This window comes from Bos indicus, chromosome 27 (assembly GCF_029378745.1).
Source record: "Bos indicus isolate NIAB-ARS_2022 breed Sahiwal x Tharparkar chromosome 27, NIAB-ARS_B.indTharparkar_mat_pri_1.0, whole genome shotgun sequence".
Taxonomy (NCBI): Eukaryota; Metazoa; Chordata; class Mammalia; order Artiodactyla; family Bovidae; genus Bos; species Bos indicus.
In genome coordinates this window covers 395,873-423,858 of record NC_091786.1, presented here as the reverse complement: position 1 = coordinate 423,858, position 27,986 = coordinate 395,873, and the positions used below count along the sequence as shown (strand labels likewise).

Sequence of the window (27,986 nt, the reverse complement as noted above, 5' to 3'; positions counted from 1 at the left end):
CTGCCCGCATCCCTGTGCAGCGCTGGGACCCAGAATGACACTGCGGGCGGTCACCCAGGAGCACAATCCCGCCCCTCGCTGACCTCCTCCCAATGACCCAGTCCCTGACTCCCCTCCTGCTGACACCCCATACACCTCCCGCTGACGTACCCACCCCCTTCCAGTGACGCTCTTCAGATGAGCCCATAACGCCTCATCCCCTCCCGCAGATTCCTCCGCGGTCCTTATCCGCTTTCCCGGGTTCACGCCCTTCCCTCCGAGCATGCTCAGAGTACTAACGCCCGCGGGCCGTGCCCGGAGCGCGTAAGAGCCAATCCGCAGCCGGTGCGCTACTGATTGGCGGCCAGCGGCAGAGGTTCCGGATCCTGATTGGACAATCCTGCTGTTGTGGGCGGGTCTACAAAGGCGGAGGCCGGAAGTGCAGCAGAGTTGCTCCTGCCTGGGCTGGGATCCCCGGGGTCGTGAGCTTGCCATGGCTGCGCTGCGAAGGCACGGTAGGCGGGGACCGCTTGTGTCGGGGGACCGGTGGCTTTGGGGGAAGGGGACCCGGCGCTGTGGGGAATGGGGAGTCTGAGGCCTCGGGACTGTGGGGACCCGAGGCTGTGGGGACGGGAACTGTGAGGGACGAGGGAGCTGTGAGGACAGGGTCTGTGGGGACCCAGAACTGTGAAGGATGGGGGCTATGGCGTGGGGCGTGGGGGTTGCTGTGGGGATCGGGACCCGGGACTGTGGGGGACAATGGCCGTGAGGACTGGGGCTCTGAGGTACCCGTGACTGTGAGGGATGGGGGCTATGGCGCGGGGTGTGGGGGTTGCTGTCGGGGCCGGGACCCGGGATTGTGAGGATGGGGGCTGTGAGGACAAGGTCTGTGGGGACCCGGGACTGTGGGGATGGGGGCTGTGAGGAACACAAAGCTTTGAGAGGCGGGGAGGGCGTCTGTGAGGACAGGAGCTGTGAGGGACGGGGGCTGTGAGGCCGCGGGACTGCGGGGACGCGAACTGTGAGGATACGGGACTGTGAGGGATGGCGGCTGTAGGAGTCTGGGACCTGAGACTATAGGGGACAGGTGTGAAGACCTGCCCAAACCCCACATTCAGACTCAAACCATTTAAGTGCAGGGACCCTCAATTTCTGGGGACTTAACTAGTGTTTATTAAGTGGTGGCATATTTTTAACCAGCACCAAAGGCAGAATGGGACTTCCTTAGTGTCTCAGACTGTAAAGAATCCACCTGCAATGCAGGAGACGGAGGTTTGACCCCCGTGCAGGAAGATTCTCTGGAGAAGGGAATGGCAACCCACTCCATTATTTTGCCTAGAGAATTCCATGAACAGAGGACCTTGATGGGCTACAGTCCTTGATGGGGTCCCAAAGAGTCAGACAGGGCAGAGCAGCCAACACTCAAAGGCAGAATGGATACATTTAATTGGCTAACCTGGCACATGCTTTAGAATGAATGTCAGAGATACAGGGAACTTCAGACACTTGAGAAGCTCAGCGAACTTCTCATTACCCTATATCATCAACATTAAAATTAGAAAAAAGGGAAGATTATGTTTTCCTCAGTTTTATTCAGATATGATCAATACACAGTACTGTATGGGTTTTAGGTGTACAGCATAGTGACATGATGGGCTACATATTACAAAGCCATCACCCAGTAAGCTAACATCCATCACCTCATATAGTTACAAAATCCCTTGTGATAAGTGCTTTTAGGACCTACTTTCTGTCTTAGGAAATATGCCTGTTAGCAGTAATCGCCATGCTGTACAAGTACATCCTGGGACTTATTTACTTGTGACTGGAAGCTTGTACCTTTTGACCGTCTTTATCAATTTGTCCCATCCCTCAATCACCTCTGGTAACCGTCAATCTGTTTTCTATATCTATGAGCTCCTTTTTTTGTTTTTTTTTTTTATAGATTCAACAAATAGTGAGATCTTACAGTATTTGTCTTTCTTTGGCTTATTCCACTTAGTGTAATGCCCTCAAGATTATCTGTGTTATTGGCAATGGCACTTTCCTTCTTTAAGGCTGAATAGTATTCCACATCTTACTCATTCATCCATCCACGGACACGTAGGTTGTTTCCATATCTTGGCTATTGTGAATAACTTCAGTGAACATTGAGGTACATGTGTCTGAATTTTCAAGTTAGTGTTTTCATTTTCTTTGGATAAATACCCAGATCCAAAAGTGGAATTGCATATCGTATCATAGTTTAATTTTTAATTTTGTGAGGATCCTCCAGACTCTTTTCCATAGTGGCTGCACCAATTTTCATTCCCACAAGCAGTGCACAAGGGTTTCCTTTCCTTCACATCCTCACCAACATTTGTTATTTCCTGTCTTCTTTGATGATGGCCATTCTGACAGGTGTGAGGTGATATCTCATTGTGTTTTGATTTCAATTTCCCTGATGATTAGTGATCTTGAGCATCTTTTCTGTGTACCTGTTGACCACCTGTATGTCTTCTTTGGAGAAATGTCTGCTCAGTTTCTCTGTCCATTTTTTACTCAGATTATTTGGGGCCTTTTTGCTACTGAATTGCATGGTTCTTAATATATTTTAGATATTAGCCCCTATCAGATTTATAGTGTGCAAATATTTTCTCCCCTTCAGTAGGTTGCCTTTTCATTTGTTGGTGGTTTTGTTTTGCAGAAGCTTTTTAGTTTCTTTTGTTTTTACTGTTGTTGTCTTTGCTTTTGGTGTCAAATCAAAAAAAAAAAATCTTCACTAAGACTCCTGTTGTCAAAGAACTTTCTCCCTATGTTTTCTTCTAGGAGTTGTGTGGTTTCAAGTAAAGGTGAAGGTTTTGGATATGTTTCTCATTTTACTTGGATTAGTTCAGGCCATGATTATTTTCTTTCCTTCTCTCCATTAAAACAGATGCTGTGTTTTTCCCTTTGAAAGGAAAAGCCCAGTGGCAACTATAGTTAATATTTACGTAAAATAAGGAAACTAATTTCTCTGTAAGGCAGAATATGGAGAAAAGTAGATAGCATTCCCAGTCTGCTTCCTCTGTAGGAGAACACTGCACCTCAGTAACAGTACTGGAGTAGAAGGAACGGGGTCTCCTCTATCTTCCAACTGGGATGTGGCAACGTTCTGAGTTGCCTTCAAGTGTCCCCTCAGCCTGCCCTGCCAGATCCCTTGCATCGTGTCTTGGTGACAAAACAAGAACAGTGTTTGCTCTCCGCACAAAATGATCACAGCCTTACGTGCACTTAAAATGTTTCAGAACGGCTAATGGCATAGTAATTGCTGCTAAAAAACTGTGAGGAAAAATTTTGGACAGAGTTTGAAATATTTTTAAGTGTTAAAGTTTTGTGAGAAACTGAGTGTTTAGTGTATGTCTACTGCTTAGATGGGGAAGCCACCTCAGATTGGTCATGGAGTAGGATTCCAGTTATGTTCCATTTGAATACTATTTATAGTCTTATTTTGAGAACTAGTTTCCTCTTAATTAATATTTCAGAAAGCTTGCCAACTCTTGCTTAATCTTAGCTAATTGTTTTTCCATTTATAATTCTATGATGAAACTCATTAAGAAACTATCATTGAATTTGCATATATATTGAGCTTCTCTTTCTTGTGAATTGATACAATACTATTATCAATGTATTCCTTTATTCCTAGGCAGCCTTTTCATATTACAGGACAAAAAACCCATATTGAATATTGTGGTGGAAAAAGCTATAGAGAGGTTGGCAGATAAATATTACTTTACTGAAAATAGGAAATTGAAAATACTGTTTAAGATTCCAAGAAGTACCTTAAACTTAAGAAAATTTAAAGTGTCTCTTAAGCTATACAGATATCAGGTGGAAAAGGGAATCATCTGAGTCACTGTTTACTGAGGTTGGGGAACTCTTCCTTTTCTTTATGATTTTCTTGGTGTGTGTTTGTTTTGGAAGATTTTCTCTACCAAGCCAGGCTATAGTTGGGAGGCTGTGATCAAACTGGCCACTGGGAAAGTTCAATGAAATTCCATTTCTGATCTTATTTTCAGAAGTAGTTATTCATTTATATATGATTTCAAAAAGCCTGCCAACTCTCATTTTAAGTTCTAGATAATCACTTTTCCATTAGATAATCACTTTTAAAAGGTATGTTATAAACCTGTTTGTTCTGGTAGCTTTCTATCATAATGAAATATCTAGAAATCACATTTTTAAAGTTATTTGTTAATACTTAGGGTCTTCTTTATTTTTGTGTAATTTCTATAAATATGTGGCCCCATCAGTTTTACTGCTTTCCATTTAACATCCACCCTTGAAAATACAGTTTTTTGGCTAATTTTTTTCCTCATGTCTCCAGGTTAGCTCTACACATGTTTTTTTGTCCTCTGAGAATTGTGCTTTTCTGAGAGACAGTGGTTCATAGGGATGATATGGCAAGAGAATCACAAGTGAATCAATATCATTTCTATTACCAGAAAGCTCTCCAGTATAAATGTAGTAAAAAGAAATGTGTAGTTTTACATCCATGTTAAATAAAGTATGAACGTAGATGTGAACATAGATGTTGAGGGAAATGTGTGTTACTTTACCATCAAAGTGAACTTTTTTAAGGAAAAGGAAAATATTTTTGATGTTGATGGGGTAACTTACTGGCCTCAAAGTTCAAGAGGGTTTTTTTTTTAAACGCATAGTTTTCATTTTCCTTTGTCTTTTTTCAGAGTGGAACGCTATGGAAGAAAAAGTTCTATTTGGAAGAAAAAGTTCTATTTCCGTTGTTTTTGTTTTTATGAGAGCCTTTTCTAATAGAAAATATATTCACCCAGATCCCCTGATGAGGAGGCTTTCCCCTCTGGGAGGAGTGCTGGGAACCAAGTCCCTCAGGCAGGGGCCTGTTAGACCCTCCTTCCTAAGACCACCGCGAAGGAGGCCTAATAACTTGAAATACTGCCACTAACACCTCTGTTAAACATGGAGCAGACCCCTGCCTTTTTTTACCCCCAGCTGTTAGATTCTAAACATGTAGCTGTGTGAAAGAGGTCAGAATTGAATTACCACCAGCAATCAAGCCATCTATTTCCTTTTGAGGTACATGTATTCACAGTCCTTCCCAGGTATCTAATTTCCAAAGAAGACTTGACTGAAGATTTATTTTTCTTTGTCTTATGTCTTTAGCTTGAAACAGCAAGTGTGGGTGACAGTCCTCTCTGAAAATCATATCAAAATGGCTTGATTCCCCTGTGACACAGAGACTTGATCTCTCTGTTTGGTATTCCATCCTATTAACTTCAGACGAGATGGTTTTCTCCATGGTGACCTTTTGCTGTGTCTCTTGTGTCCCAACTCCAGGCGCCCATCTGCGTAGTGATTGTACTCATCTCCTGCAGGCATCCATGTCCGTTCTGCTTTTTTATATTCTACTGATTACTTTTTGACAGATACCAGAGTTTCAAGTTAGAACCTGCTCCTGCTGCTGGGAGAGGGGGTAGGGGCACAGCAGGAGGACGAGGTGTGAGGAGGGAGGAGGAGGCAGGTCACTGGGTCCCTGTGGTGACACAGAGCTGCCTTCCTGAACCTGAGCACCCAGCTCTTTTTTGTTTGTTTTTGAGCACAATGTAAATTAAACACAAAAGAGACTTTTAACACCTAAATTGATTTTTAGGGCTACATTTGCAGTAGGCAACACACACAAACACCGATACACACAGTCACAAGGTGCATTTCAACAAACCAAAGGTGACAGATGCATTTTAAAAATGATGCTTTACTGTGTGCCAGTACCCTGAAAAAAGTAACCTCTCATTTCTGTTCTGCTTTTGACTTGAATCCCTACATAGCTGTGGCCAGAAGTCCCTATCTGTAGTAAACTGGTAGGCAGTTCACATGCACCCATGTCCTTCATAGCCCTAGAGGCTCCAAGAAGTTAGAGTCCAGTGGCTGCACATTTCTTTTGGTATAAAATATTAATAGCTAGTGATTTCTATTTAAGTAAACTATGAGCTCCTTCTGTGACTGCACTGGAGTGACCCCATCCTCCGTTTGAAAAGCAGATGAGCTGATGGGGGGTGGGGGTGGGGGCAGGTCCTCGCTGACAGCTTGTTTTCTTTAGAGGACAACGTTCATGCATTGAGTGGTCTTATTCTCTGTGTTGTGAATAAGAAGTGAAATTCACTGAGGACTCCTCCAGCAGTATTAGCTGGTAGAAAGTATTACTTTGTTTGTTACGCATGGCTCTTTTAAAGTTGATTTTGGAAAATTAAAATCATTATTTTTTAAAAGACTATGCTTTAAATTGTGACAACTGAAAGTATTTAGACATGTGTTGTTGTTTTGTCACTAAGTCATGTCTGACTGTTTGCAACCCCATGGACTGTAGCCCACCAGGCTCCTCTGTCTATGGGATTTCCCAGGCAGGAATACTGGAGCAGGGTGCTATTTCCTCCTCCAGGGGATCTTCCTAACCAAAGGATCTAACCCTTGTCTCCTGCATTGGCAGGTAGGTTCTTTACCTTTGAGCCACCTGGGAAGCCTGTATGAGACATGTATATATTTATCAGCTTCCAGAGCCAGCTGTGAGGCAAGCCTGAAGCCGTCAGACCCCACCCAAGTCAGAGACCCAGAGACTGGCCCCGGGACCTTAGCCCTGGAGCTCCCAGCCTGGGCTCTGGGCTGAGTCTTGTCCCTGAGGAAGGACCACATATCCTGAACCTGCTGCAGGCCTGGGCCCACCCCCACACCCCAGGGTCATGCAGAGACACCAAAAGGCAGTGAGTGGAGACCAGAGGGCCTCAAGACCTACTTTGCAGACAGGCCGCCAGCTAGGTCATAGATACAGTGTGTGCAGGTGACACGCTGAATTCAGGGACAGTGCCGCAGCCACACAGCCCGTGTCTCCGCCCATGGCCGGCCTGCTATGTGCCGCGCCCTTGCCACTGTCAGGGCACCAGTGGAAGCAAAATTGTCAGGTGACTGGTTCATTTCAGTGTTTCCTGGTGGTCGTGCCGGTTTCTCCCTGGGATTGCGGTGTATCTTGGTTCCTTCAGGCTGTGTGGTGTTCCGCAGTGGATGCACGCGCTGCTTGGTGATGACCCATGTCTGGTTTTCCTGTAGTGTAGTCATGTGTTCACACACATGTGTGTGCAGAGCTCAGCCGTGACCTCAGCAGGATGCCTGCATCAGCTGCTGCCAGCCCAGGTGGCTCTCGGGCTCCAAGTGTCCCCAAGTTCATTTTAGAGCAGGATGACTGGTTAGGGTTTTGTCAGCTGCTTTTGGTTCTCCCAGAAATTGCACCCGGTTTTCTGGAGTAGAAGTTTTTCCCCTCTGCTATTTAAGGAAATGCACGTGACCATTCAGTTTCTATTGGAAACTTGGAACCTGCCCTTTGGACAGGTCTTGGAGTGCTGGCCTAATGGAACAGACCGCCTCCCTGTGACCCAGGTGCTGCCCTGGCCGTCCGCAGTGGCCTGGGGAACATGCTCACAGGCCTGTGCTGCCCAACCTGGCAGAGCTGGGAGGCAGGGCCTCCGCGTGGCCGGGGAAATGAGGGCATCCCCGCGAGGACTGGCTTCTTCCTGCAGGGGCTCCCGGGGGTGGGTAGACGGGTGACACCAGGACCCCATGCTCCCCCCAGGCGCCTGGCTGAACACCACCTGGACTTGAGTAGCTTTCTCAGGAGGCCTGTTGTGTTTTTAGACCCAAATTGTGTGTTTTCCAACTAGCACCAATTGGAGGGGCTTATTTCTGCAGTGAGGGCCATCTGCGCACAGGGTGAAAGGAGGAGCGGTCTATGCCATTAGGCTTGTGCTCCCTCTGGGGGACAGGAGCCTGCCCTCCATGACCCACAGGGGGCTCAGCGGCCCCGTCACACGTGACCTCTCACTTCCCCCTCCTCACATCACCGCCTCCTCAATGGCCCTAATGTCTGTCCCCCACTTTGTCGTCTGAATACCTCAAGCCTGTCTCCAGAGTCCTGCTCTTGGTTTCTGCCCCATGGTACTTGGTCACTAGAGCAGTTTTCTCTCTCTCTCTCTGTTGATTTGTTTCTAAATTTAATGAGGTTAAAACAGATTACCTGATGGCTCAGACAGTAAAGAATCCACCTGCAATGCAGGAGACCTGGATTTGATCCAGATCCCCTGGAAAAGGGAATGGCTACCCACTCCAGTATTCTTGCCTGGAGAATTCCTTAGACTGAAGAGCCTGGCGGGCTATAGTCCATGGAGTCACAGAGAGTCTACCACGACTGAGCAACTTTCACTTCATTTCACTTCAAAACAGATTCACTGGATTAACCTTTCCCCTCATCTTTCTTGGCTGCTCTTTTGAGATTGTCCCTGCTCGTTGTTCACACTTAAATCAGGACAGAAATGTTTATTCACTGTGGCAGCGCTTCCCCTCCAGTCAGGGCAGAGAGTGCCCTGAGATAAGCCAAGTGAAGAATCTGCATCCTTGTAGGCACTGTGCCAACTATGCTGTCCCTGTGGGGGCCCCAGAGGGGGCCCTGGGTCTGCCCAGCCTGTCTGCTATGAACTGGCATGGACCCAGCCTCTCCAGGGCTGCTCTGCAGCCCAGGACCACAAACCAGGGTCTGAAAACAGCTCATAGTCAACCAGCGACGAGGTGGAGGAAGAACAGAACTGTGAGCCCACGTGCCCCACCAGTTCCCAGCCTCACCTTGCCCACCTGTGCTCACACCTGTGGGGGTACCTAGTGCAAACACAGTGCTGGGGGGCCTTTGATGCCTACAGTGCTGGGGGTCCTGTGATTGGGTCAGTAGTGGGGGTGCTGTGATGGACAGTGCTGGGGGGGTGACCCTCATGGGGACAGTGCTGGGGGTCTTGTAGGCACCACCCTTTTTGTGTCCTGTGGAGGGGCAGTCACTTAGCCCTGAGATGGTGATGTCATGATATGTCTTGTTTTATATAAAATTCATTTGCAATTTAAATAAAACTTCAATCAGTAATACTTTCCTTTCTTTTGCAAATTGATTGCTTCTGTAGTGTTTGTTGGAAAAGTACTGAAGAAACTTTATCCTGAGGTTTCACACAGCCAAGAAAAGAAGGCCCCTGTGACTCCAGCCTCCAGAAACCCACCTGAGAAAGGGGCTCCTGAGAGAGAGAAGGGCCAGAGTGTCCCTCCTGAGACAGGTGAGCGCTGTTTCCCTGGAGAGTGAATGCTGGTCTCAGGCCACTGTGGCACCATCACGGGCGCAACGGGGTCATTCTGCTTAGACTTTTTGGGGATGGTTACTTCACTTGTGAGGGAAGAAGTGCCCCCAGCTGGGGACAGGGTCAGGTTCATCACTGTTTTGGGTTCAACTCCATGCTGTTCCTGGGTGCAGTGACTGGGCCCTGCTGCCCCAGGACCGCTGCCCACAGTGTTCGTGCCGCTGTTCTGCCGGAGAGCCAGAGGTATAGGAGGGACTCTCAGCCTCTCAGCCCTGGAGTCACACTCGAGCATAGTGGCTGCTGTTTATTGTGCTCTTCCCTTTCAAAGACAGTCCTGTCCTGGGCTGAACTGTACCCTCTACAATTTATGTGTTGATGTTCTGACCCCAGAACCTCAGGATGTTGACCATGTTTGGAGATGGAGTGAAATGAGACCTTTAGGGTGGGTCCTAATCTAGGGCGACTGGTGAGATAGGAAGAGATCAGGACCCAGACACATACAGCAAGATGACCATATGAGTTTTCTTTCCTTTTCTAACCTGACGGTTTTAACAGTGATTATTCACTAATGAGCTTTCCAGGTGGCTCAGTGGTAAAGAATCCACCTGCCAATGCAGGAGATGCAGGTTCAGTCTCTGGGTTTGGAAGATTCCCTAGAGGAGTGCAATAATTAGTGCAATAATTTGGGCAGTGTCTTTCCTCAGAAGCTCCAGGTTGGACCACATCATTTCAGCAGGCAGTTGTTGTTCATTGTGAAGGCCCATGTGAGCCACACTGTAATGGCTGGTGCCAGCAGCTGTGTGGTCCCGTTGGAGGCTAGGACAGGGTCCGGGCAGAGGTTGCATGGCCAGCGTGGTGCCGAGGCCGGGAGAGATGTGAGGGTGCTGCAGGTGGGATTCAGCTGTGGTCTTGGTGTTTGTCCACCTGTGTGCTTCTCAGACCACAGACCCTGCAAGTGGTGCTTGCTATCTGAGTCATAGCCTCTGTGTACCCCACACAGGGTACACTGGTCACCTACCATGGCCTAAACTTGGGTGGGAGGGGGCGGGGGAGCAGTGAGAAGGATACGGTGTGGCTAGGATGGTCTCATCAGGTCCTGGGGGGCATCTAGTCCCTCTGTTTCTGGACACCCTGCCTTTCCTCCCCTTGCAGAGTACCCTCTGGCCTCAAGGATCCTTGGATTGGGGGTTGAGGGCAGAGTCTGGTGGGTAGGATCCCCCACCCTTCCTCACGGCTTCAGGCAATGAGTAGAGGAGGCATTTCTGGGAGTTTTCGTTTTTGTTACAGATGCAAATGAGCCTAACTTATTTGCCTTCCTGAAAACTCCATGCAATGTACAGCAGCAACATATTTTTTAAAAGATAAAATTCATTTAATCTAAAGTTAACCATAACCATTTCAAAATGCACAATTCAGTGATTGTTAATATACTTAACTATGTTGTGTAAGGATACCAGTAACTCCAGAACATTCTTATCACCCCAAAAGAAACCCATATCCATTACAGTTATCCCCAGTCATGCCTCCCTATTTTTTTGTTTCTTTAATTTATTTTATAATTGGAGGAAAATTGCTTTACAATGTTGAGTTGATTTCCGCTGTACAACAGTGAGAATCAGCCATAATTGTACATACATTCCGCCCCATCCCCTCAGTATTCTGGCCTGGAGAATTCCATGGGCTGTATAGTCCATGGAGTTGCAAAGAGTCGGATATGATTGAGTGACTTTCACTTTCACTTTTCACTTTTGCCTCCCTCATGAGCCTCCCTCCCCTCCACCCATCCCAGGCTGGGGTCCCTGTGTTGTATAGTAACTTCTCATCAGCTATCTTTTTTATACATGATAGTGTATATAATGCTGATGCTACATTCTCCGTTTGTCCCACTCCTTCTGCCGAAAGCCACAGTTCTAAACGACACAAGTACCCCACTGTTCATTGCAGCCTGATTTATGATAACCAGGATATGGAAGCAACCTAGATATTCATCTACAGATGAACGGATAAAGTTGTGGTATATAAGTACAATAGAATATTACTCAGCCATAAAAAAGAACAAATTTTAGTCAGTTCTATTGTGGTGAATAAACACAGCCTGTTATACAGAGTGAAGAAAATCAGGAAGAGAAAAACAAGTATCATATATTAACACACATATATGGAATTTAGAAAAATGGTATTGATGAACCTATTTGTAGAGCAGGAATGGAGTCTCAGATGTTTAGAAGAGACCTGGCTACTTTCTGTCTCTTCAGATTTGTGTATTCTGGACATTTTGTGAGTGGAATTGCATAGTAGGTGACCTTTTGTGTCTGACTTCTGTCAGTTCAGTTCAGTCTCTCAGTCGTGTCTGACTCTTTGTGACCCCATGGAGTGCAGCACACCAGGCCTCCCTGTTCATCACCAACTCACAGAGTTTACTCAAACTCATGTCCATTGAGTTGGTGATGCCATCCAAAAATCTCATCCTCTGTCATCCCCTTTTCCTCCCGCCTTCAATCTTTCCCAGCATCAGGGTCTTTGCAAATGAGTCAGCACTTCACATCAGGTGGCCAAAGTATTGGAGTTTCAACTTCAACATCAGTCCTTCCAATGAATATTCAGGACTGATTTCCTTTAGGATGTACTGGTTGGATCTCCTTGCAGTCCAAGGGACTCTCAAGAGTCTTCTCCAATACCATGGTTCAAAAGCATCAATTCTTCGGCACTCAGCTTTCTTTATAGTCCAACTCTCACATCCATACATGGCTACTGGGAAAACCATAGCCTTAACTAGATGGACCTTTATTGGCAAAGTAACGTCTCTGCTTTTTAATATGCTGTCTAGGTTGGTCATAACTTTCCTTCCAAGGAGTAAGCGTAAGCATCTTTTAATTTCATGGCTGCAGTCACCATCTGTAGTGATTTTGGAGCTCAAAAAATAAAGTCTACACTATTTCGCCACCTATTTGCCATGAAGTGATGGGACTGGATGCCATGATCTTAGTTTTCTGAATGTTGAGCTTTAAGCCAACGTTTTCATTCTCCTCTTTCACTTTCATCAAGAGGCTCTTTAGTTCTTCTTCACTTTCTGCCATAAGGGAGGTATCATTTGCATATCTGACATTATTGATATTTCTCCCGGCAATCTTGATACCAGCTTCTGCCTCATCCAGACCAGCATTTCTCATGATGTACTCTGCGTATAAGTTAAATAAGCAGGGTAACAATATACAGCCTTGACGTACTCCTTTTTCTATTTGCAACCAGTCTGTTGTTCCATATCCAGTTCTAACTGTTGCTTCCTGACCTGCTTACAGGTTTCTCAAGAGGCAGGTCAGGTGGTCTGGTATTCCCATCTCTTTCAGAATTTTCCACAGTTTATTGTGATCCACACAGTCAAAGGCTTTGGCATAGTTAGTAAAGCAGAAGTAGATGTTTTTCTGGGACTCTTGCTTTTTCGATGATCCAGTGAAAGTTGGCAATTTGATCTCTGGTTCCTCTGCCTTTTCTAAAACCAGGTTGAACATGTGGAAGTTCATGGTTCATGTATTGCTAAAGCCTGGTTTGGAGAATTTTGAGCATTACTTTACTAGTGTGTGAAATGAGTACAATTGTGTGGTAGTTTGAGCATTCTTTGGCACTGCCTTTCTTTGGGATTGGAATGAAAACTGACCTTTTCCAGTCCTGTGGCCACTGCTGAATTTTCCAAATTTGCTGGCATATTGAGTGTAGCACTTTCACAGCATCATCTTTTAGGATTTGAAATAGCTCAACTGGAATTCCATCATCTCCACCTGCTTTGTTCGTAGTGATGCTTCCTGAGGCCCACTTGACTTCACATTCCAGGATGTCTGACTCTAGGTGAGTGATCACACCATCGTGATTATCTGGGTCATGAAGATCTTTTTTGTACAGTTCTTGTGTGTATTCCTGCCACCTCTTCTTAATATCTTCTGCTTCTGTTAGGTCCATACCATTTCTGTCCTTTATTGAGCCCATCTTTGCATGAAATGTACTCTTGGTATTTCCAATTTTCTTGAAGAGATCTCTAGTCTTTCCCATTCTATTTTTTTTTTCTCTATTTCTTTGCAATGATCACTGAGGAAGGCTTTCTTATCTCTCCTTGAGATTCTTTGGAACTCTGCATTCCAATGAATATATCTTTCCTTTTCTCCTTTGCTTTTTGCTTCTCTTCTTTTCACAGCCATTTGTAAGGCCTCCTCAGACAGCCGTTTTGCTTGTCTGCATTTCTTTTCCTTGAGGATGGTCTTGCTCCCTGTCTCCTGGACGATGTCCCAAACCTCCATCCATAGTTCATCAGGTACTCTATCAGATCTTGTCCCTTAAATCTATTTCTCACTTCCACTCTATAATCATTAGGGATTTAATTTAGGTCATACCTGAATGGTCTCATGATTTTCCCTACTTTCTTTAATTTAAGTCTGAATTTGGCAATAAGGAGTTCATGATCTGAGCCACAGTCAGCTCCCGGTCTTGTTTTTGCTAACCGCATAGAACTTCTCCATCTTTGGCTGCAAAGAATATAATCAGTCTGATATCGATGTTGACCATCTGGTGATGTCCATGTGTAGAGTCTTCTCTTGTGTTGTTGGAAGAGGGTGTTTGTTATGACCAGTGCATTCTCTTGTCAAAACTATTAGCCTTTGCCCTGCTTCATTTTGTACTCCAAGGCCAAATTTCCTGTTACTCCAGGGTTTCTTGACTTCCTACTTTTGCATTCCAGTCCCCTATAATGAAAAGGACATCTTTTTTGGGTGTTAGTTCTTGAAGGTCCTGTAGGTCTTCATAGAACTGTTCAACTTCAGTTTCTTCAGCATTACTGGTTGGGGCATAGACTTGGATTACTCTGATATTGAATGGTTTGCCTTGGAAACGAACAGAGATCACTCTGTAATTTTTGAGATTGCATCCAAGAACCGTATTTCGGACTCTTTTGTTGACTATGATGGCTACTCCATTTCTTCTAAGGGATTCTTACCCACAGTAGCAAGTATAATGGTCGTCTGAGTTAAATTCACCCATTCCAGTCCATTTTAGTTTACTGATTCCTAAAATGTCGACGTTCACTCTTGTCATCTCCTGTTTGACCACTTCCAACTTGCCTTGATTCATGGACCTAACATTCCAGGTTCCTATGCAATATTGCTCTTTACAGCATCAGACCTTGCTTCCATCACCAGTCACATCCAACACAGGTGAGCAGTTTTACATGCTCATCTGTGTTGTAAGGAGTATGACTGCTTCATTTATTTTTCTTGCTGAGTAATGTTCCATTCTGTGGATATGTAACGTTTTGTTTATCTGTTCATCAATTGATAGATATTTGGATTTTTTCTACTTTTAGGCTTTTATCGATAAACAATGAACATCTCTGCACAAGTATTTGTGTGGACATGTGTTTTCAGTTCTCTTGGATGTAAACCTAAGAGTGGGATTGCTGGGTCACATGGTAATCCTGTGTTTACTGTGTTGAGGACCTGGCAAGCTGTTTTCCACAGTAGTGTGTCATTCTTCACCCCACCTGCCATGGAGGAGGGTTCCAGTTTCTCCACATCCTTGCCAACACTTGCTGTTTTCTGTTTTCTTGATAACCGTCTTAGTAGGTGAGGTTGCACCTCATTGATTCCTATTTCCCTGATGATGCGTGTTGGACATTTGTGTATCTTTTGTAGAGAAATGTGTATATAAATCCTAGGCCCATTTTTCAGTTGGATTGTTTTTCTTTTTGTTGCTGAGTTGTACAAGTTAGTTATAATGTGGACAATGGAGCTTTATCAGTTACATGACTTACAAATATTTTCTCCTGCTCCATGGATTAGCTTTGTACTTCCTTGATGGTGTCTTTTGAAGTATAAAATATTTTAGTCTTGATTAAGTCCATCATATCTATTTCTTCTGTTGCCTGTGGTTTTGGTGTCATATTTAAGAAACCAAATCCAAGGTCACAAGTTTTACATCTAAGTTTTCTTCTATGAGTTTTATGGTTTTAGCTTTTGCAGTCAAGTCCTTTATCTATTTTGAGTTGATGTTTGTATATGGTGTGAGGTAGGGGTCCAGATTCATTCCCTTGTCTGTGGATATCCAGTCATACCAGCACCACTTGTTGGAGAGACTGTCTTTTTCCCACTTGGCACTCTTGTCAAAAAATCAGTTAGCCAAAGACTCTGTGCTCAATGCAGTAGGCCTGGGTTCAATCCCTGGTCAGGGAACTAGATCCCACATGCCACACCTAAGAGTTTGAATGCCCCAACGAAGATCCCATGGACTTCAACTAAGACCTCATGAGGCCAAATCAAAAGAAGAAAAAAAATCAGTTAGCCATAGTTGTTTGGGTTTATTTCTGGGCTCTCAATTTTATTCCACTGGTCTCTATGTCTGTCCCTGTGCCGGTATGACACTGTTTTAATCACTGTAGATTTGTCATAAGTTTTGAAATTGCAGTAAGAGTCTTCTGACTTCATTAATTTTCAAGATTGTTTTAACTATTCAGTGTCCCTCACAGTTATGTGTAAATTTTAGGATCAGCGTGTCCAGTTCAAGGGGAAAAAAGCAGTTGGAATTTTGATACAATTTTGTGTTGAATTTGCAGATGATTCTGGGGATTAATGCTCTCTTACCAGTATTAAGTTGTTCAAATCATGAATTTAGTCTAGCTTCCCATTTCTGTCATTTTTAAATTCTTTAAACAATGCTTTGTAATTTTCATTATAAGACAGGTATATCCATGCTTGGTATGTCCAAGCATTCTCTGTTGTGTCCAACTCTTTGTGACCTTAAAAAAAGTTTGTCCCAAAGTATTTTATTCTTTTTGATACTATTATAAATGGAATTGTTTTCTTTTTGGATTAGCTAGTGAATGTAAATACTAATAAACCCTTTGACCTTGGATTAGGTAATAGTTTCTTAAATATGGAAACACAGATTTTTGTATATTGACCTTATTAGCCAAACTTATTAGTGCTAACAGTTTGTGTGTGTGTGTGTGTGTGTAGTTTTCAGGATTTTCTATATATAAGATTTTATCCTCTGTGAGCAGGGATATTTCACTTTTCCCTATTCAGGTTGGACGCCTTTTATTTTCTTTCTTGACTATTGCCTTGTTTGGAACTTTGAGTGTAATGTTGAAGCAAAGTGGCATGAGTGTGAATTCTCATCTTTCCTGGTCTTAGGGGGAGCATTCAGGCCTTCTCAATGGAGTGTGACGTCAACCATGTGCTTTTTGTGCTTTATCTTTGTCATGTTGAAGTTCTCTCTATACTAATTTCTTGAGTATTTTTTAATCATGAAAGAACAGTGTATTTTTTTGAAGCACTATGTCTTGGGAATTCTGAAGGAAAAACACTTTATTTGCAGCTAGAAAAAGAGAAATCTTGACTGAAGACAAAACAACAAAATCACAATCAAACAGACAAAAATTGTGTGCAGGTCAAATGAAAGGTCATTTGAGAATTCCCTTGAAGGCTTGATGCCTATGGAGGCGGCAGCTTGCTGATAATCAGAGGTGTAGATGTGCCAAGGTCTCTTCAGTGTTGGAAGAATCATCCTAATGAGGAAAGGGCCTTTGTCAGTCAGCCCTTGGCTGAGATTGAGAAAATGTTCCTTGTACTGTTAAAAGACACAGCATGGTGATTCTGATAATTATTTGTTCACTTTCGGTTCAATTCAATTCAGTCGCTCAGTCGTGACCAACTCTTTTTGACCCCATGGAGTGCAGCACGCCAAGGCTCCCTGTCCATCACCAACTCCCGGGGTTTACCCAAACTCATGCCCATTGAGTCGGTGATGCCATCCAACCATCTCATCCTCTGTCGTCCGCTTCTCCTCCCGCCTTCAGTCTTTCCCAGCATCAGGGTCTTTTCAAATGAGTCAGTTCTTCACATCAGGTGGCCAAAGTATTGGAGTTTCAGCTTCAACATCTGTCCTTCCAAAGAACACTCAGGACTGATCTCTTTTAGGATGGACTCGTTTGATCTCCTTGCAGTCCAAGGGACTCTCAGGAATCTTCTCCAACACCACAGTTCAAAAGCATCAATTCTTCTGCACTCAGCTTGCTTTATAGTCTAACTCTCACATCCATACATGACTACTGGAAAAACCATAGCCTTGACTAGACAGACCTTTGTTGGCAGAGTAATGTCTCTGCTTTTTAACCAAGCAATAGGTTGGTCATAACTTTCCTTACAAGGAGTAAACGTTTTTTAATTTCATGGCTGCAGTCACCATCTGCAGGAGCCCAAAGAAATAGTCTGCCACTGTTTCCACTGTTTCTCCATCTATTTCCCATGAAGAGATGGGACCAGATGCCATGATCTTAGTTTTCTGAATGTTGAGCTTTAAACCAGCTTTTTCACTCTCCTCTTTCACTTTCATCAAGAGGCTCTTTACTTATTCTTCACTTTCTGCCATAAGGGTGGCATCATCTGCATATCTGGTGTTATTGATATTTCTCCTGGCAGTCTTGATTCCAGCTTGTGCTTCATCCAGCCCAGCATTTCTCATGATGTACTCTGCATATAAGTTAAATAAGCAGGGTGACAATATATAGCCTTGACGTACTCTTTTGCCTACTTAGAACCAGTCTGTTGTTCCATGTCCAGTTCTAACTGTTGCTTCCTGACCTGCTCAGGTTTCTCAAGAGGCAGGTCAGATGGTCTGGTATTCCTATCTCTTGGAGAATTTTCCACAGTTTCTTGTGATCCACACAGTCAAAGCCTTTGGCATAGTCACTTTACAGAAGTGCGTTTGTTTATTTTAGAAGAGCATTGGTAATTCCATTTGTTCTTAAAGAAAAGGACATGATCTGTAAATGGCCACAACCACCTGTGTGTGGGTTTTGGTGAATTTCTGTCACTCAAGAGTGCATATTGGACTCTCTTTTTTTTGTTATTGCTTTTATTATTGTTTTTAACTTGCTAATTATATCTGCATATATTTTAAAGAGCCAAATAATCCCACAAGAGTTATAAAAAACTGTGTCATTGTGCCCTGAGCCCCATAACACAAGCACACCAACTTTGAAGGCATCAGCCAAGCCAGGGGCAGTCCGGTGGCGGTGCCCTGGCAGAGGGCACATGTGTGCTGGTGGTAGAGGGGGGCCGTGTGGACAAGCACAGTGCAGAGGGGAGTCAGAGGTTCGGAATGAAAGCAAACTCGAGTGAGTATCCTGCATATCAGACCCAGAGCCTGATCTGGTAAGAATGGTGAACCACAATCAAAGCCAGTCAGCCACGGAGAGGAGAGCCTTTGAAGTCGCCTCTTCTGAAACCTTGTGGCCACGCCAGTGTTTCTGGGAAGGCACTGGCCTCTGTCAGTAGCAACGGGGTGCTGACTTGCCCCTCCAGATTCTCGAGCCTCACCCTGCAGCCTAGTGTAGGGGCGAGGGGATGCCCTGGCCCTGCTGTCCCCTGAGCACTCAGTGGTGAACATGACCCTGACCGCCATCCTGCCAGTGAGCATCTGCTACCAGAAGAGGCGAGAGAAGCCAGGCCTGGATGTTGTGCTCTGCTCTGGGCCACCCTAACTTACACACGAGCAGATTCCCATCCACCGCCCGCAGGCCTGGCCTCAGGGCAGCGCATGGTCAGCACAGGAGCCTCGCAAAGAACTCTGCCCTCAGTGTCCAGCATCTGTATCCTTCATCCCAGGAGTCACCTTCCACCTCCCTTCTTGGCATCGCCCGTATTTATCCTGATAATTTGGTGAACAATAACATTTCCAAGTTCTGTTTGATTTTCTTATTGAGAAAAATTTAGCCAATTAAAAGCTTCCAAAAATACTCTTAAGAAAAATGATCAAGCGTTGATGTTGCCCGACAGGGGATAGTCTGCCTGGAAACACGTCTTTTTTCTGCCCTTGATCCCGGTGGGAACGACTCAGTCATTAATCAACTGGGCGGATAAGCCTAATATAAGAACTATATTCTTGCACCTTAGCTTCACAAAAGTGAAATACACTGATGGCAGAAGCAATTGACAATGCTTCAAAGCTTTTACAATTTAAATGTCTTGAAACCACATATTCTGTTATGTGTGCACTAGTGATTTCTCTCAGTCCTTGTCATTGTTGTTTATAAAATGAGGTATTCATTTTTCTTTGAAAGAGTAATTGGGATATCCCCTTGTGTTAGGTAAAGGTTACTTTGCCATATTTTGAGTGAAAATATGGAGATGGAAGCACTGATCCTACCTTGAGAAGGTGTGGGGAGCAGCACTGATGCTGCTCTGGACCATGCAGACCAGCAGCCCACTTCCAGGAGTTGATTTAGTGGAACTGCGAGGTCAACTGTACAAAGTTTTATATACCCTGGATGGTCATGGCAGCCACTTCTGATAGTGAAAATTTAGAGTCAATTTCTGTATGCAAAATTTAAGACAGTGGTTAAATTACAGTTAAATTTGCCAATAACATGGAACATCATGTAGCCATTAAGAGCATATAGATTTAAGTGTATCTTAATATTTTATCATATTCACTTTTGAAAGATATTATACATATAATATATACATGTATAATGATAAAATATGTGTTCAGTTCAGTTCAGTAGTGTCCGACTCTTTGCCACCCCATGAATTGCAGCACGCCAGGCCTCCCTGTCCATCACCAGCTCCCGGAGTTCACCCAAACTCATATCATGTGATCCTATTAAGTGTGTGTCTGTGTGGGTGTATGTGTAGACACATATTAGCATTTACAGAGAAAAAGTTCCAGAAGGATAGGCACCACGATGTTGAGGTTGATATTATGATAATGAGGGGTGTGTTATGTGGAATCTTTTTGTTTTGCTTCTTATTCATGAATTAATTATGTTTTTATATAATATCATAAAAACTCAGAAGTTTATATAATAAGTAACTTAATGTAAATTTAAATAATCATAACTTGTTCCTTTTTCCTGGCTGGTTATATAGCTGAGTGGCTCTTCTGGCAAAATGCTCCGCTTACTAAAGTTGGCAGTTATGGCCATGGCTTCCCATCTTCAGTGAGTTTGGCTGGAGAAGCTGCTCAGCACGTGGACATCTGACAGCAACTGTCTGTGCCTCTTCCTGCAGGTGGTGACACTCGGGTCCAGCCCACACGGCGGCTCTATACCGTGGGCCTGCCTCCCGAGGGGTGGGTCCCCACTCTGCCGGAGCCGCTGAGCTGCTCAAGTTCAGAGAGCTCTTCCAGCAGTGAGGACACAGGAGGTAAGGCGGCCGACAGCCCAGGGACTCCAGGGTCGTAACTTCACGTGGACTTTAATGGGGGTGAGTGTCACGTGGCCATGTGGCCTGCAGTCATTACAGACACTTGTGAAGATGCGTGACAGCACCAACTCAGGTTGGGAGGGGACTCAGGTTGGGGTGTGATCTCAGCCCCGTTGTTAACATATTACACATCAGGAGAAGTCTGGCGTTACTATGTCCAAACTTGAAAGTGCTTCTCTTGTTAAGTGAACTTTTTTTCTTTACTTTCCAATTTTTTTCAAAATTTCCAAGATTGTTATCAGTTTTGTAATCATGGAAATAACTTAGGTTGCATGTCTGGTAGAAAACTGAACAATGCTGTCAGATGTTTTATGAGTGAAGGAGGTGCACTGGGGGTGGTATGGAGGCTGCATGTCATATTTATGCCTTAAAAATTCCCCCTTTAATTTATCGCTTTAAAACTTCCTTAAGAGGAATTTGGAATTTTCAGATAAAATTTTCCCCAGATGGTTTTTAACAAGTAATAAACTAAGAAACTCTATACCATATGCCTTAATTAATTTGCATATTAAGAAAATATGATTTTCTACTAGATTGATCTTTCTGACTTTCTAAGAATCAGAAACCATAAAATCAAAAATGAGATAGTTAAGGAGTGATATATTTATCTTTTTAAGCCCTGTTGAAAATCTTTGGAATATAATTATTGGAAAAATAGATTGTTTCATTAGAAAATTAAGCTATGTCCTTATAAAGATAAATCGCTTTGGTGACATACTCGCTGTGTACCTCAGGTGTTTAATAACAAAGTGCGGACTCACCCTGGAGCTGCCGCCACAGCGAGGTCCACCCCCGAGCCTCCCAGGCAGGTCTGCTCGGCGCCCCAGCTGAGAGCCTTCTGGGTGCACTGTAAGCTAGAGGGGTGTCCTTCCGGGAGATGAAAAGCTCCACAGTCTTGTTGCTGGCAATTTAAGCAGAGAGTGTGAGGACTGGAGTCAGAAAAGAAGAAAAGTCCAGTGGGGCACTGTCCACCATTTGTGTCCGTTTGAATGTGCAGCACTGTTAAGTCAGTTCAGTAGTTACATCTAAAGAAGTTGAGGAGGAAGCGTCAGTGCAGCTCATTGCCCCATATGTGCCCGTGGCATCCTGCCTCCCCTGGCTCAGCCCGGGTACAGGCGGCAGGCCTGCTGGTGACCCCCAAAACCGGCCCCCTCCTCCCCTCAGGCCTTGTCCAGACCCCTGGTTTGTCAGACCCCATGCAGCCAGAGGCACATCCCTCCACTGCAGGCATTCGAGTCCTGCCTTCTAACAGTGCCTCAGCAGCTTTGCAAAGATCCTTTATTCATCCTGCAAAGGAGGAGTCCCTGCCTGCCACTGCCAGCAGGTAAAGTTCTGGGACCTCTACAGAGAGACGTTACATTCACATGTTCTACACAGAAATAGGAGCCTCAACTTTCTTATGAACTGAAAAACAGGCCAGCCTCTTGGAAAGAGGGCCTTTTCTTCTCTGTTACGCCAATCCTTTTTTTAAAAGAAAAATATTTTGTTTTTATGGACTACAAAAACACTTACTATAGAAAAGTCAAGCATTATAGAAAACACACAGGAAGTAAAACATTACCTAAGACCACCTGGGCAAGATCTCAATAAACATTTTTTGAAAATTCTCCCTGTACATGTTGTATGTGCACATGCAGCTTTTATAAAAGTACATATTATACGTCCTGCATTATAAACCACTTTCCACACTTGGTGTGTTATGGAGATTTTTTTTTCCATTTCATTGCATATAGATGTATTTATATCATTTTTTTTAAAGTAGCTGAGATCTGTCTTATGTAAGCAATTTGTTTATAACTAGGCTGTCCTTTCCCACGTTGAAAGACATCTAGAACTTTCCCTGGTGCTCAATAAGCCCTTGGCATTTGAACGCTGTCATCACTGTGACAGTTATGCCCTCTACTGGGCGCCGGCACCCTGGTATCTGTTTTCAGGTCTGTGGTTTCATTGACTGTGAGGTGCCTCCAGGTGTCTTTTCTACACTCCCCTGCCGCCTGCCGTCCGGGCCGTTTCCCGGTTCCTCCTTGCTAGCCTCTTGTTTTGGATCTTCCTCTGTAGATGTCTTCCTTTTCCAGATTTCCTACGAAATCTCCCTTGCTTTGGTTTTAATTCCTCCGCGGACATGTGTGACGTGGTTTCTCGCGCTCAGGGTTCTCACACCCCCCTCTCTCACTTTCAGCAGCCTCCACTATGCTGTTTGTGACAGGAGTGGCTCCCGGGCCATGCGGCTCTCAGTAGAGGGCCAGCAGGCTCTGGTGGACACGGAGCTCCTCGCGGGGCTCCTGTGGGCTCCTCCCATGACCTCCACCCTGCCTGCAGAAACAGCCCCTGGGTTCCTGCGCCCTGGGCTCCCGTCTGCTCCTGCCAGTCCTGTTCTTGCTGGTCAGTCCTGCTGGGGCCCAGCTGTGCAGTGGTTGGTGTCTCATTCACTGACCTCACACACATCCTGTGTCCATCTGAGACGTGCCACAACTGCTGTCACCCTCTTCTGACCTGCCCCCCATGCAGCCAGCAGGCAGCGTCAGGTCACGTGAGGTCCCAGCTTCCCGTGGCCCTCTGCCCTCTGCCCGGTCACCCTAGCGTGTAGACCTCTCCTTCATAAGGTCCTTCCCCACTTCCTCTCTTGGCCTCCTTGACCCTGCACCCACCTCAGAAATGCAGGTGCCCCCCCCCCCCCCCCCCCCCCCCCCGCCTTCCATCCAGTACCTGATTATTTCTACAACTTTCTTGCTCTCGCAGCCTCACCTCCAACTCTTGGGGGCTGGAGCCCCAACTTGCCAGGTGGCTGGCTGGGGGTGCAGGAAGGGCCTGGGGTGTGCAGCCCCACTGCTGAATGTACATGTGGCCTTCCTTGCTTCTCCAACCTGTTTCCTTGACTACCTGATGGTAATAATCCTGTACTGGCAAACCCCACACTCGCCGTGCCAATCAGATTGGGTTTGTTGCAAAGCTTGTACAAATGTGAGAACTGCCAGCTCTTAATTCCCTAAGGCACTGGCGCCTGCTAGAGTTAAGTCTTCAGTCAATATTTGATGACCGAGTTGAATATTTATAAAAACAGCTGGTAAGGAAACACCGGTCCCCTCTCCTCGTTCATAATTACAAGTGGTTTGACTGTATTGACATGGTTTTTGTGTTCAGATCAAGCTGCAAAGTCGTTAAAATCAAGTCGTTTTTATGGGAGGCTATTATGATTATTATTCTAATAGCAAGCTCCAGTTGAAATAGTTATTAACTTCGTGGCTTTTGGAAGCATGAGTTCAGTGCACAATTCTAATGTGGATTCACTGTGAGTTAAACAACCATCCTTTCAATGTGTTTTGACAGATTTAGGCCGCAGTTCTGAGGCAGATCAGTTTTCAGATCTTATTGACTCTGTCTGGGCTGAAGAAATCTTGATGCATGCTTTCCAGAGCTTCCCAGGTGCGGAGCAGAGCGGGCACTCTGTTTGACTGAGAAGGTGTGAATTTTACCAGATGCACCTGAAGTTGAGACAGAGTCCTAGGTGGGCTCTTAGTGTAGACTCTCTGATCCAGGGCTGCAGTTGGCACACACCGCAGTCACTCGTGGGCTCAGCAGTCACACTCAAGAGTTATTAGCAGGTTTCATTCTTGTCTGGAGCCCTCATGGAGAGGCCCGGGGCAGCAAGGCGCCCTGCTGCTCTGGGGCTGCAGTTCTTGTCCCGGTGGGGGCCCCACACTTAGTGTTCTGGGTGTGGTCTTGCCACCCTGGTTGCTGGGCAGGTGAGCTTGCCTCCCGCCTCTGTGTCTGCATGCTCCCCCGGAGCCGGTCTGTAGGGGCTGGGGCCTTCTGGGCTCACAGAGGTGCTGTCAGGCTGGCATCCCAGGAGCAACTCCTCCGACCTCTGACACTTCTGCTCCCCTCTTGCCCTGCCCGGGCGTTCTTCAGACTGGCAGGGGGAGGGCTTTTCTCACCCTCTGTCACATTTTGCATTTCCCCTCCATTTCTAGTTTGCAACCAGTTTCCATGATGTAGTGATGTTAATACTGATTGAGTACTTCATGCTGCTGCAGTCAAACAGTTGATACTTTGTATAGGAGTAGTGTTTCTCTAGTGTTGATGTTTATGGGAGGGCTGGCCTGCAGGCTTCCCTTCCTGCGGAGTCCTCCTCCGGTTTTGAAATGAACACTGTGTTGTCCTCACAAAGCGCTGTCACTGTCACTGTCGCTATTCTCTGGAAATGTTTTGTGTGTTTGGCGTTTGTTTCTTTGTTAAATGTTTCCCAGAAGTTAGGTGATTCCACCTAGGCCTGTAGCTGGCTGCGGGATTGCTCGCTGATGTATCTGCATAGAGCTGTTCACAGGGTCATCCTCCTGGTCCTTTAGAGTCCACCGGCAGGGTGTTAACACACGCCTTCACCGAGACTCTGTTTACGTCTCCTCTGCCCGTCCGTCCTGTCTTGCACTGTTTGTCTGTCTTTCTTCACAGTGTCAGTGCTGGCTGCTGCCTCTCTGTTGGATTTTCCTTTCCTCTTCCTCTCTTTTCTGCACCTCTTATTGTTGTTTCTTCTATTTTCATCAGGTTTAAGTTGTGTTTTTCCAGCTTCTTGCTTATATCATTGATTTTTAGCCTTTTTTCTTTGCTGACATATTTAAGATCATAAATTTGCCTTTAAGTAGAATTTAGTGGCATCCCATATGTTTTCAGTTGTTATAATTTCACTAAGTTTAAAATAGTCAATTTTCCTTATTATGAAAGCTGTATCTGCTCAATGTCTTACATTTGGAAATCAGAAAAGTACAGTGAAGGAAACAACCTACAATCACAGCACCCAGAAACCACAGTTAACCCCCAGCATCTGGACCTTCACTGTCTCAGTATCGTATTAAGTTTTCCTCTTAAGAAGTGCACACCCACAGTTATATAAAAAAGTATGGTATGCTTACATTTTACAGCCTTTTTTGCCACATCCTCCTCCTTGGATCCCTGTTTTATAGTCAGAGTAGCAGGCTGATGGCTCACCATCTTCGCAGGGCTGCATTCATGCTGCGCTCTCACTGCTTGGGGAGAGCAATGACTGGAGGATAATGTCGGTGACTGGCTCGGCTAGACGGGCCTGGAGAATGCAGATACTGGGAAGAAATGAGAGCAGGTCCCTGGATACCACTCTTGGTAGACAGAAAGGATGCCCCCAAATGACTGCACACTGGTCCCCAGGCGGCTTTACCGTGACATGATGGAGCATCCTATAGGTGACTTTTTTCCAAATCAATAAAGTCAAGAATAGACCCTAATGAAGAGAAATCTGATGTTTCCTTTTTTTAACTGAACCTGGAAAATTAAAAAATTTTCATAAGCTGCTGTCATTTTTCAAACATTAATATTTTACAAGACCAACTTAAGGGCCAGCTATTCGGAGGTGCTCATGAATCAGCTATGGCCTGTCTGTTACACTGAGCAGGTCCCTAATGTCAGTTAGTATCACCTTTCAAATGAAATAGGAAAGTGCTGTGCTTAGTCATCCACTGTAATTGAGGAGAGAGAAAATACAGCTTGTGTGGGACTACATGACTGTTATGTCATGACTTTATGAGCAGTGATTTGGGCTTTGCGCAAAGTTCCAGGCAGCAACAGGTCTTAAGCTCTCACATACATCAAGAGAAAATCAAGGACCAGGGCCAGGGAGGACTCTCTGCCTGTCTTTAGCAGCAGTGCCTAATGTGGCGACCACTCCTGGCTGCAGGGCGGGGCCTCCACGTCACAGGGAGCGGCAGGGAGGCATGTGGGTGCCTAGATGGATGGATGCGGAGCCCAGAACAAGGGCAGCCACAGCCTTGGGGACTGCAGGGGTGCCCTGTGGGCTCTGAGTCTCGAGCCCCTCATCGACCCCACGGCACCTTCCTTCTGACGTCAGTGGCAGATCAAGGCTCCAGAGCGGGACTTTCAGGGAGGGGGCTTTTCGTTCCACAGGGTGCCACAGTGTTTCAGAAGTCTCACCACGACCTGTGGTGGGCCCGGGGATCACCTGTAAGAGCCTCTGAGTGTGGGTGGCAGCACCGCTGTCCTCGGTCTGCTGGAGCAGAGTGGGTGTGTGCTGAGTGTGCACTGGGCACGCACTGCCACCAGGGTGCCAAGATGGGATGGCCAGGGCAGCACTGGCAGGGGGTGATTCCTCTCAGGCCCACGTCCTCCCACAGGCCTTGCTGCCTCATGTCTACTCCAGACCTTCGACTCCTCTGAGAGCCCAGATCTCCCCTTCATTCAGGTGTGACCCATTGCTGACTGGGACGGTTCAGTCATCACTTTGCTTCTCATCCCCACATACAAGTAACTCTGTAGAAGGTGCTAAAGCACACTTAAAAACCATAAGAATTCATGGTTTTTTCCCCAAAACTAGGAGTGAAATTTTACTCTGGATAAAATTGCAACAACTCTTACATCCTTAAAATCACGCCATATGTCATGACTGCAATAATGAATAAATACAGACACACACACACCTTTTTTGGAAGAACAAGTAGGTTTTTAATTTACTTTATGATAAATCCCAGGATCCTTGATAGTGTACTTGGTTTGAATAAAATTAATAATCACTGAAGTAAATGTCTTACGTTCCTTTTCTACTAAATTTACAAAATCCTAATGGAAAATGTATTTAGCCTGGTGAGTTTGTTATGATTCCACTTTACAGAAAATTGTTGAATTTGAATTTTTATTTTTATAGATCAGGATCTTCACGATCTGCCAAAGAGAAGAAGAATTAGAAAGCATAAATCAAAGAAAAAATTTAAAAATCCCAATAACATCCATGTGGAACCAGCAGAATCAGAGAAACAGCAGAGTCTTCTGCAGGAAAAATTGCAACTACGGCACACAGATGGCCCCACAATAAGTAAAAATAAAAAAAGGAAACTCAAAAAGAAACAGCAAATGCAAAGGAAGAAAGCAGCTGGCTCACTAACAGGAGCCTCTGGCGTGCACTTCATGTACCAGCCTGAGGAGACCAGCAGTGAGCAGGAGGATGTGCGAGCGACTGATGGAGAGAGCGCTGGGGCTGCCACGGGGGGCGGGGCTGCGGGCGCTGTGGAGGAGCGGGTCCTGCCCCTTGAGGAGGGAGGAGTCCCGGACGCTGAGGAGGAAGAGGTGAAAAGTACCAATGAAAAGGCAGATGGTATCCTGAACTTTCTGAAGTCAACACTAGAAATTTATTTTTATGATGGTATGTTTTTTCCTGTTGTTATGTTGAATAATGGCATCCACTCACTTGGAAAAATGAGCAAATGTAAAATGTTTAAAAGTTTAAAATACAAAATGCATTAAAATATTCAGTATTCAAAATAAGTTATTAGTTTTGAGGCAAAAATGCAAATATTTAAATTCATCCCAGCAAAGATCTGGGCTGACCCCTGCTTGAGGCTTACCAGGGTTAACAGCCAGCCCATTAGCGGTGTGGGTCCAGATAAGGGTCTCCTCATCCTCGTTTCTCTGAATATGTTGGTATTCTCAGCTGTATGTCTACAGAGAATATAAATCCAGGTTGGACTGATGAACTCTTGCTCGTTTTCATCAGCTGGTAGAGTCGTGAAGGAAGTATACACATTGATTTGCTCCCCAATGTGTGACTCAGTGATTTGAGATTTTCTGATGT

At 45.1% G+C, this 27,986-nt stretch overlaps 1 protein-coding gene across 1 annotated transcript in view; it reads left to right on the top strand.

The window, feature by feature from the left end:
- Positions 1-369: 369 nt before the first annotated feature.
- The window catches only part of ERICH1 (glutamate rich 1), a 37,122-nt gene continuing 9,505 nt past the window's right edge, over positions 370-27,986 (top strand). Inside the window, exons 1-4 of the mRNA XM_019953608.2 lie at positions 370-494; positions 8,964-9,110; positions 20,183-20,317; positions 27,063-27,557. Coding sequence (XP_019809167.2) covers positions 473-494; positions 8,964-9,110; positions 20,183-20,317; positions 27,063-27,557 — 799 coding nt within the window. The 5' untranslated portion in view covers positions 370-472. The remainder of the gene's footprint in view (positions 495-8,963; positions 9,111-20,182; positions 20,318-27,062; positions 27,558-27,986) is intronic.